We start from the raw sequence: 11,575 nt of genomic DNA, 5'->3' as shown, positions 1-11,575 counted from the left end.
CACTAACAACAGGGATCTCACTAACAACAGGGATCTCACCAACAACAGGGATCTCACTAATAGGGATCTCACCAACAACAGGGATCTCACTAACAGGGATCTCACCAATAACAGGGATCTCAAATATTCTCCCACCAAGAGTAATGACGATTCTGAACCACGTTCCTTTTGTAAATCCAAGAATTCGTTATGATGACACAACACGGATGAAGGGGGACAGGGGGGGGCGAGGGGGGGGGGACCTCCCCCTTTTGTTCATTGCTCCCCCTGGGTGCGCCTCTGCCAACAATCACGGTGGCCGTTCGAAGTCAATAAACACAGCCCCCACCAGTACACGTGCTCAGGTGGCCCTGGTCCAGAGAGCACAAACACTCGGTGATAATATTCTTGACAGCTTTCCCATGCTCCGTATCCCAAGACATCGCATCCCCCCCTCCCTACCCCCCACAGTCCCCCTCGCCCACGCCCTCATTTACCTACCGTCATGCTTCGCTGGGGCTACGTCACCGTTCCCCAGGTGACGGCAGGTGCGTCCGGGTCGAGAGGGCTTTAAATACGGCGGCGACAGGGGCACGAGGCTGTGGATCACCTGGTGCAATCCGACCTCCCATCGACTCCACCTCACCTGCAGGCTCTCCCAGACCAGGTGAGCCCAGGGACAGTCACGGCTCCGCTGGAGGTTTAGAAGTCGGACTGGTTTTAAAATCGACGTGGGTACTTCACACGCCGAAGCTGGAAAGGTATAGCCTCGTGTAGGCCACGCAGATTGGTGTGGTGATCGCTGTCAGCAAGCACTTGCTTGGGGTTGCACGGCACACGAGAGGGGGTAGTGTGGCTAGAATCACACTCGGCCGCCTTTGTCTCCCCCAGTGCTGATGTTTTGCGCAGGGCAGCGGGCAGTCCTCTAAGGCTGAGTGAGTGTACCCAGTGGAGGTTCAGATACAGCGTATCACCTCGCCACTGATGTTAGCCGTTGTCGGGAATTAAACTCAATTTGCCGTGTCCTTAGCGCAGTGTGCTAACCAATGCTCCTCTCCCAGTGCGCCACACACACACTCACACACTCACGCATACACACTCACACAAACTCGTACACAAAGACAAAGATCACCCAGATAACCAACACAACCGGTTTGGGGGCCAAGTGCTGTACACGAGTACATATTTTAAGGGAGGCATTGCGAACGAGGAGGTTGATTGTGCCAGCAACCACGCCCGGGGTCGCCTTTGTCTCCCCACCGCTGATGTTTCCATAGACTCCGAGACAAAGTCCATGACCCCCCCCCCCCCCCCGTGTCTCGTGTCCCGCAGACAGACGCCGCGATGCTGAAGACCGCGACCACCCTGCTCCTGGCGCTGTGCGTCGCTGCGGCTTTGGCCGCCACGGCGAAGGAAGCGAAGCCCGGCCCGGCTTCCAAGGCAGCGGGGGGTGCCCCAGGAGAGAAGGCGGCGGCGGCAGGAGGCGCAGCTGACAAGGCAACGACGGCGCCCCCCAAGAGGAAGGGGCCCCAGACCCTCTCGAGGGGTGAGTTGTTATTATTTGTTTTGTACCTCGTTCTTCGCGCACAATTGAAGTGGCTATCACTGCAGGTGGGCTCACGGAAAGACGATTTGAAGTGCGTCGAGTTTTGAAAAACTCGTCTCGAGAGAGGCCACGTGGACGCAACGACCCGTCAGATTCGCTCGTCGGCTCTGCTTTTACTGGACATCTATTGAAAATAAGCTTCATTGCCCATCGGATTCCTCCAGGCTAAATAAAGACGCTGGTTTAATATCAGTCTGCGGTGTGTGCCGTACACCGCCACGTGGATTTGTGGGGCGTTTCAGACGCTGCACAGCAGAGGCAGCGGTCGCATTAATTTTACAGAGAGAGATAGAGAGAGGTCCAGTCAGTCGCAGACAGACGAACACGGGCAACGTCTTGAACTTGGGCTTGAACAAGAGCAGGGATCCGACAGCACGGATTCCGCCCTGCGATAAGCGATCACGGAGTTCGAGGTTCGCGTTTCAATCGGAGCGGTGCCCGGTGCGATGATGAGTCGCCCGTGACTATCCCGCGTGGAGAGTTCGTCCGCGTGAGTCCCTGCGCTCAAGTGGCTGTGTCTCCCCCCCCCCACCACCCCCCCCTCCGGCCCCCCAGGTTGGGGAGATGACATCACATGGGTTCAGACTTACGAGGAGGGGCTGGCCAAGTCCAGAAACACGTGAGCAGAGTGACGCGCACACACATACAGACGCACAGACATACAGACGCACATACACACACAATACATACTTACTGAAACGCAAGCATACATACATACACACCTAATCACGTACAGACATGCATGCAGACATATACATATATATAAAAACACAAGTACTCACACATGCACACACATACACACCGATACATGCGTAGATACATACACACAGATACCTACACAGATACATATTCTCACATCTGTACATGCACAAAGACAAAGACCCCCCCCCCCCCGTATAGCCTGAACAGACTGTTGGGGTAAGTGCTGTTAGCGAGCACCTATGAAGGCCGGAACGATACACGACGGGGTGGAGAGGCCAGCACCACTCCCGGCCGCCTTTGTCTCCCCAGCATACCTGTACACATACATAGACGCAGACACGAACACACATAGATACGTATGCAGAGATACACACACCGGCACACTTACCTACACACACGGAAAGACAAATGCAAAGATCTCCGCATAGGCTCCGGGTACAAGGCGTTGTTAGCGAACACCTATTAAGGTATCCACGTTGTGCGTGTGTGTGTCACAGACGGAAGCCGCTGATGGTGATCCACCACCTGGAGGACTGCCCCTACAGCAACAGTGAGTGCTGCGCTGCAGACACGCAGTTGGGGTCAGGGTTCGGGTCCGGACCAGGGTCCAATTCAATCATAGAAATTGTTACCAGCGCCATTCGCGTGGAAGCGGATGGGCACTGCTGTGTATTGCCACCATCGTCATCAGCCATTGTCTGTCCACTTCTGGATGAAGGTCCCTCCCTTCCCACGTAATGTCACCTGGCTAGACGGAATAGTTCTTTAATGGCCCCGTCCGCGTGTTTACTCCTCAAAGAACCACACCACATTGGTCAATACCACTGCCTTGAAAGTGATGATATATTAACGTGTTTATTTATCTTTTAAGGCCACAGTGGTATTGACCAATGTGGTGAGTTTCCATTGGGCTCTCATCCGCTTTTAACGACCCTATAAGGCATCTCTATCAGTGCACGTACATGTGCATGTGTACCTGTACGCGTGTGCGTGTATGTACGTGTCTGTGTGTTTACGTGTGGGGAGAGGTATTGTAGCGGTTATCGCGCTGCGCGACGAACCTGGCGACCCGAGTTCGATTCCCGCTCACGGCCAACAGTGACGATTATCTGAACCGGTCCTGGACCTCCCCGAGGTCGACTCGGCCTCAAATGAGTACCTGGCGCGGTGCGTAAACATCGCCACTGGGGAGACAAAGGCGGCTGGGCGTGGTGCTGGTCACCCACTCCCTCGTGTGCCGTTCTGGCCTTCATAGATGCTCGCTAACAGCACTTGCCTCAACAGTCTGTTGAAGCTATACGGGGGATCTTTGTGTACGTGTGTGTGTGTACGTACGTGTGTGTGTGTACCCCGGGCTGCTACCCCTTGCTATTGTGGGCGCCTCCCATCGACTCTCCGCACAGATAACCGAGTCGCGACTTCAAGTTAAAAATCCCACCCCCCCGCCCTGTTTCACTGCCGCAGGCCTCAAGAAGGTCTTCGTGGAGTCCAAGGACATCCAGCGGATGGCCCAGGAGGACTTCGTTATGCTCAACCTCCTGGTGAGACGCGGCAGCGTGAACGACACACGCAACTCCCATCGTTCATTAAATTACTCATAAATTAATTGAGTCAATCAATGATGAATTCGGTCGGTGATTAATTGATCCGTTTACTTTATCAATAATTGTAATGTTCATTTGCTCACACGGACACTCATTCATGCGTTCCTTCATTAATCAATGCATTCATGCATTCACTCTATCGAGCAACGATTCGTTCATTCATAACGCTCTCAGTCATCCACTTTGGCCCAACGTGCATTTCGAAACGAACAGCCGCTGTCGATCGCCGTTTCCCTCGAACGCCCTTCCGCTCGCACTCGGCGTGTGCTTGACGACAGCGTTGCTGCTGCCTTGCTCCCTCAGCACGAGACCACAGACAAACACCTCGCCCCAGACGGCCACTACGTCCCCAGGATCATCTTTGTCGGTGAGTCCCCACCTGCTCCCACCTGCACTCACCTGGCCTCGCCTGATAACGCTTTCCTCCACGCAACTTCACCCGCCCCAACTGCCTCCCACCTTTTGTTACCTGAACCCCCCCCCTCCCTCCCCACCACCACCTTCAATCACCTTCAATCACCTGCTCATACCTGCTCCCACCTGATTCCACCTAACCCCACCTGGCAAACCCCTCCATCTGCAATCCCCCACTTTCTCCCACCCCTCCTCGCGTGATCCGACCTTTCTCCACCTCACTCGCTTTCCCCAGCCCCACCGCGCCCCGCCTGTGTGCGCGTGTCTGTCAAAATCGTGTGTCTACGTGTGCGCGCGTGCTTGTGCGTCTGTGTACGGGTGTTGGTGCGGGATGGTTAGGGGGGAGCGAGCGGTGGCGCGGTGGTTGGCGCAGAGGTTTGCCAGCGGCCTGGGGTTGGATCCCGTGAGATGAGAACCTTCCCCCTTGGGTTAGCTCGGCTTTAAACGAGCACGTGTTTCGCTGGGTAAAAAAAAAAAAACCCCATCAGAGCTGGGGAGACAAAGGCAGCCGGGCGTGACGCTGGGCCTCGTGCGCCGCCCGGCTGCCTTTTTGACATAAAGCTCGCAGACGGCGCAGCTTGCTCAGCGTGGGATCTTGTTTCGTCTTGCAGATCCATCCCTCACGGTGCGCGCAGACATCACGGGCAAGTACAGCAACCGCCTGTACGCTTACGAGCCCATGGACGTCGAGCTCCGTGAGTACCCATCGAGTTCCTTCACACCCTCCCCTCCTCCCCGTCCCTCTCCCAATCTCCCCCGAGTCCCCACGTGGGACACGACTCGGCCATTAAACTCGGACGCCTTTAAACATCGCACGCAATGGCGGACCCAGGGTTTTCAGGTAGGGTGGGGGGGGGGAACTCCTCCAGCAATGAGAAATGATAGAGGAGTTGTTAGTACGTGAGGACTTGTCCCTTGCTTTTTATTCGACGCGTGTGCGGCGATGGCGCAGACATCGATCGAGGGTTGAATTCGAACCGCGTTGTGTGATCGGCATCGCGCTCGCTGAAGGTGTTGATGCCTTCAGGGAAGTCGTGGACTGTGTACGCAACTGCGCACAATTCTGAGTCAATTATAACCGCTTTGCCGTTACTAATTGCCAATTATGGACTCAGACTATTGTCCTATCATCTCATAAAGTCCCTGGCATATAATAATAATATGCTACACAGTGGCAGTGGGGGTCGCAAAATGACCATTTATTACTAATAAACCCCAATGATCCGATCGAAATGAGGGATTTCGATCGGATCATTGGGGGGGCACGTGCCACTCCCCCCCCCCCCCCCCCCCACTGGTTCTGCCAGTGATCGCACGTGACTAATTGGTTGTGGAATGTTTTTATTTATTTGTAAGTTAATTCCTCGAACAGGAGGAGCCGTTGGAAATTTGATATTAATCTCAAGGGTTTGATCATCATGATCATCATGATAATAATCGTCTCAATCCTCACCATGATCTCCATCTGCCATGACAAATTCGTGAGCTGTAAATTATGTGGGAACTGGCTCCATCTCTCACTCGGTATTTTCCGGGGGCGATGTTGCTAGTCTTGCTTCGAGGGATTATCGGCAGAAGGCACTACCGCTAAGAGTATAAAATAAGCCTGTCGATATTATTTGTACCGTAAATTTATGTAATCCTACGAACAGATTTATTTCTAAAATATGACATTAAGTGAGGTGGATGTCGCCTGGTGCCAAAATAATTCCCCTAACATCGTCATTCCGGACTGTTCCGGCTATCACTGAGCACTGTTCGTAGCGATAGCTACTGCGTGTTTGAATGATCTAATCCACGCGTTATCTGATCCTCGTGCTCCTGTCTCTCTCTCCATGTACTTCCAATTGTACAATACTTGTTGTTACTATGATTCTTGTTAGTTTCCGGTTTTATTTAAACCACACGACCCGCCCTTGTGTCCTCCGACTCCCCTCCCAGTGGAAGAAAACATGAGGAAGGCGCGGAAGATGCTCCACACGGAGCTGTGAGCGGAGGCCTCCATCGTCTCTCTCGTGCCCCGGGTGAACCAAGGCTTCCTGGTTCCCCTGCGGCTCCCCGGTTCGACTCCCGGCCCGGGGGGGGGGGGGGGGGGGTCAGCGTCCCTCCTCGCTGGGGGCCGTTTCCCCCGATCGGGGTCTGATCCCTCGCGACTTCAAGAGCCATGAACCTTGAACCTTAATCCGTGACCTGTTTTTTTTATTCCTTGTTTAAAACGCGCGGTGATTCCTCCTCCATCCGTGCCCCCCCCAACCCCCCCACTGGATCCGTTTTCGGATCGTACCGCGTGTTGTACGGCATGCCGTCGGCCGACGTTTCGCTCCACGTGCCGGGGAGCTTCGTCAAGCTGCTCACAAACGTGGGGCGCCAGTGACGTCCCAGCCACGCGTGCGCGACAACTCCGAACGCGCGGCGCGGAGTAGAGCCGCGACAAACCCAAGTAGTGCCCCTACCCCCACCCACTTCTCTATCAATGTGTCTCTCTTAAACCTTGGTGAACATGAAGGGTGACTGGGCACGGCTCCTATGCAGTTTACACTCAACACGTTGAGCTGAGAGTGAGAGTGTTTAGCGAGTGTAGTCACGTGTAAAGTAGTGGATAACTTTCTGTAAAATAAAGCGAACAACGTGTTCAACGCCTACTGCTGCACGTGTCGGTGCTGTTCATCGTCCGCACTCGCATCCAAAAAACATACAAAGAACCCCCGTGTGGCCTGTAACAGGCTGTTGGAGCAAGTGGTGTTAGCGAGCACCTGTGAAGGCCGACACGGCACGCGAGAGGGTGGGTGGCCAGCACCACGCCCGGCCGCCTTTGTCTCCCTGGTGGTCGACCTAGGGGGGGAGGCCCAGGACCGGTTGAGATAATCGTAACTGGTGTTGGCCGTGAGCGCTTCCCTACCACTCCCCACACTTCGCATCCACTCGCCCACATCTACACGTGCCCAGTTACGCTAATCCACTGCTAGAACAAGGCATCGACACAGTGGACGCTTATTTGACCATACTTCACCGCACTGGTCACGGTTGCGTGGCGGTGCATATCGATTCAAACTCACTACCCCCCCCCCCCAAACAAAGCACAAACTACTGTTCTCTTGTAGCTCCACACACGGGCTTACGACGTGTCCCAGGGGATGTGCCGTGCGAGTTTGAAGTTTTCTTCTTCAGAAACTCAAAAGACTTTCAAGTGACTTCGTAGGAGCGGCCCCAGCGGCGTCATTGCCGTGACTGGTGTACATTTGTTAAAGTGTTCCCAACATCGGCGGCAGCTATTTTCTGCCCGCTGCTGGATGAAGGCCTGTCGACATCTTTCCCTCTCGTCTCTCTCGTCTCTCACGGCCCTGCGATGCACCAATGCGCGTGCTGCACACGAGCCAAAGTCATCGCTTCCATCTTCCGCGGAGGGCGTCGTCTCGCGCGTGCTCCGTCCTTGGGCTGCCGCTCCGTCCGTGGTCTCGCCCGTCGTCCCCTTTCGAGAGATATCTCCTGCCCAAGCCCACTCACCGTTCCTTGACCGTAAATGTGGTGCATCCGGACGTGGTATTTAATGATGCGTTGATTACAATCGATAATCAACCAATTGGTTAGGCTCACGACACATGGAACCGATCGTGTAATAAATCCATACTCTTTGGTTCTTTCGGTAAAGTCACGTAGGTATAAAAAAAATAGAACACGACGTTTCGATCGCAACACAGGCAACCGTCATCAGGTGTGAAACAAACACAGCAAGACTGCTGTGTTTGTTTCACACCTGATGACGGTGTCCTCCTACTGTGTTTGTTTAACACCTGATGACGATTGCTTGTGTTGCGATCGAAACCTCGTGATCTTTTATTTTTCTACCTACGTGACTTTACCAAAATAACCAAAGAGTACGGATTCCTGCAGTCACGAAAGCTTCAAATCAAGATTAAGAAATCAATGTGTAACGTGAACATAACATTGGGTGATTACCCCCCCCCCCCCACCTCCGCAGTCACTAGAGCAGTTATGTTCACCAAAGTGTAAAAAAGCAACAATTATTATCACAAGTACTGTGTGTGGTTAATGCAGACTTGATTCCTTGCAAAAGGTAGCTATTTGGTGTCTCAACATCTTAACACCTGTTGCATTCCCAAAAAGGCTAAAACCTATTCGTATTTTTTCAAACAACAATTATTATTATTATTGAACGGTGCAAACCGTTCCCCTGACTTGAGACGATGCATCATCCCGTGACCTTGAGAATTTTTACTTTTCCTCGCCGTCAGTCATTTAGAGCCCCCCGCCCCCAGTCCATATACCTGTCAACCCATACGGTTTACCTGTATTCTTGAACAGGCAAGTTGAGTGTTTTGGTCCATACGGCATGCAGCCGTTTCCATACGGGCAATGTTTTTTTCTATTTGTCTGTTTCCCTCTTGTGATGGGACTTTTTAGGATGAACATTGAGATTGAAAAGGGGCACTGGGTGACCGAAAAGGTCTGAATTTGTCTGTAATAAGGTAGGGGGGCACCGATAGGGAGGTTACCGGCTATGCGTCACTCCCCTCCCTAAAGAAAGTCGCTGCAAATGGCTCTTTGGTAATTATCACTGCCTCGGCTGGAAGCCGGCACCCGGGACGTACACACATTATAAAATGAGGTGATCTAAGAGGCAAACGCCCAACCGAACACCAGATATTAATGCGAGTGTGTGTGTGCGCATATATTTGTGTGTAGGGAGTGGTGGCGCAGTGGTTAGCACACTGCGATATGAACCCGGCGACCCGAGTTCGATTACCGCACATGGCCAAGACCAGTGGCGAATATCGATCCGAAACCTCGCCTAGGTCGACTCAGCATCAAAACGAGTATCTGGTGCGGTGTGTAAACGCCGTCACTGGGGAGACAAAGGCGGCCGGGCGTTGTTGCTGGCTCGCGAACCGCACTTGCCGGCGATATTTGTCTTTGTGGTGCTAACCAGTCCCGATTCCTGGGCAAGGTCTCGCCTAGGTCAACTCAGCCGTAAACGAGCCGCGTTACTCGGGCCGCTGGGCAGACAGGCAGACGCCCGTGTCAGCTGGACTTGAACTTCTTTCGCACCGTACGCAGCCAACCGTGCTCGTCTGAAGTTAAAATCGGGGTGTGACTCCCATCCCCGTGGTCGCAGGTTCGAGTCCATCACTCGGCAGGTCGCCCGTGGTGGGGGTAAGGGGCCGTCCATAAATGACGTCACGCACCTAGAGGGGGGGAGGGGGGGGGGTCAGACGTTTGTGACGATGTGTGACGAGGAGGGGGGGGGGGTGAGAAATGTGACGTCACATCAAAATGCGCAACTTTAAATAAATATAGACAACACGTTCTACTTAATTAAATTGGCTTTTTAATAAATGTTTTCTCCTACAACATCAGAGTGCAGCGCCACATTAAATACGCACTACAATGACAATAGTTTAAAGCGATTTGAAGCATGTTTTTTTTTGGGGGGGGGCAGAGCTTTGTGACGTCATATTTGTGGGGGGTGTCTGACTTTTTGTGACGCCGTGTGACGTTGGGGGGGGGGGGGTCAAAAATCCTACAAAATCGCGTGACGTCATTTATGGACGGCCCCTAACCTCCACAGGGGGGTTTCTTCACGATTTGATCGCTAGCCAATGTTGCTCGGTCGGTTACTCGCTATTTGATTCACGAATGTAACGGTGTTTTGTGTGTTTTTTTAATCCACGTGATGATTGCATGTAAATTGTGTACAGTGTGCTCTGTACAGTACGTCGTGTGCAGTGTTTTACAGTAGATGGTGTACAGTCGGTTGTGTACAGTAGATCATGTACAGTAGCGCGTGTACAGTAGGTTGTGTACAGTAGACGTTGTACAGTGCGGTGTGTACAGTAAGTGTACAGTGGATTCAGGGGCACAAACGACGTTTCGGGCTGTGAGGCAGCGTTATGCGACGCACAGGGGCCCGGTCGGTCCACAAGAGGGCCCCAAATCAACAGATAAACATAGCAACATGCTAATGCATCAACAGATAAACATAGTAACAACATGTTAAGAATGTTTATTCAGAAAATTGACTATTGTGGCACCCAAATACGTTTTATTAATACTGTCACTGGGAAACTGTCTTCCTCTGAACCCAATACGCGGTGCAACTAACATAACACATATATAACCTGACATTGTATACGGGGTTAAACACATCATTGGTAGCTGTTTCAGTGAAAGTGAGTCGGGGGAAATGAGGGGGGCCCACAGTCGGATCTTCCAGAGCCCCCCCCCCCCAGTGGAAATAGGCAGCTGCACCCCTGAGTTGATAGCACGTGGTGAGACTGACTATAGTGGTGTAAGGGGCCGTCCATAAATGACGTCACGCACCTAGGGGGGGTGGAGGGGGGGGGTCAGACATTTGTGACGATGTGTGACGAGGGGGGGGGGGGTGAGAAATGTGACGTCACATCAAAATGTGCAACTTTAAATAAATATACACAACACGTTCTACTTAATTAAATAGACTTTTTAATAAATGTTTTCGCCTACAACATCAGAGTGCAGCGCCACATTAAATACGCACTACAATGACAATAGTTTAAAGCGATTTGAAGCATGTTTTATTTTTGGGGGGGGGGGGGGCAGAGCTTTATGACGTCATACTTGATGGGGGGGGTCTGACTTTTTGTGACGCCGTGTGACGAAGGTGGGGGGGGTCAAAAATCTTCCAAAATCGCGTGACGTCATTTATGGACGGCCCCTAAATATATAGTATAGTGGTAAGCGTGTATACGGCATTCATGTCAACCCCTTATCGGTGCCTACCTTTTTACAGACCAATTCAGACCTCATTGGTCACTCCGCGCCCCTTAACGTTCATCCTACAAAGTCTCATCACAAGGGAGAAACACAAACAAAATAGGCAAAACACATTTGTTTTGCCCGTATCGAAACGGCTGTACGCCGTATGGACCTGGACACTCAATTTATCTGCACGAGAATACGGGGTAAACCGTATGGGTTGACAGATATGATAAAGACTTCTACGATGCTCGTCCAGATAGGCTAAACTCGTGCGAATATAGATAACTAGCTTGACTACCCGGCTTCGCCCGGGACTTGGATTCATCACGCCCGGCCGCCTTTGTCCCTGGCGATGTTCACACACCACACCAGTTAATTGTTTGAGGCTCAGTCGACCTAGGGGAGGCCCAGGACCGGTTCAAATAATCGTCACCGGTGGTGGCCCTGAGCGGGAATCGAACTCGGGTCTGTGACGTCAAATCTGTAGCGCAGCGCGCTCACCACTACACTACAA

At 52.6% G+C, this 11,575-nt stretch overlaps 1 protein-coding gene across 1 annotated transcript; it reads left to right on the top strand.

Annotated features, from left to right (window-relative positions):
- The first annotated feature begins 542 nt into the window (after window positions 1-542).
- On the top strand, window positions 543-6,945 carry LOC116941072 (anterior gradient protein 3-like). The gene is made up of 8 exons (XM_032951678.2): window positions 543-646; window positions 1,312-1,525; window positions 2,141-2,204; window positions 2,785-2,837; window positions 3,752-3,828; window positions 4,195-4,258; window positions 4,917-5,000; window positions 6,247-6,945. Exons 2-8 carry the CDS (start codon window positions 1,324-1,326, stop codon window positions 6,294-6,296), a joined length of 594 nt encoding a protein of 197 aa, XP_032807569.1. The 5' UTR covers window positions 543-646; window positions 1,312-1,323; the 3' UTR covers window positions 6,297-6,945.
- The last annotated feature ends 4,630 nt before the right edge of the window (window positions 6,946-11,575 follow it).

This window comes from Petromyzon marinus, chromosome 10 (genome assembly GCF_048934315.1).
Source record: "Petromyzon marinus isolate PM22_M1 ecotype Great Lakes invasive population chromosome 10, UKy_Petmar_22M1.pri1.0, whole genome shotgun sequence".
Classification (NCBI taxonomy): domain Eukaryota; kingdom Metazoa; phylum Chordata; class Hyperoartia; order Petromyzontiformes; family Petromyzontidae; genus Petromyzon; species Petromyzon marinus.
This window is presented reverse-complemented; position numbering and strand designations above follow the sequence as displayed.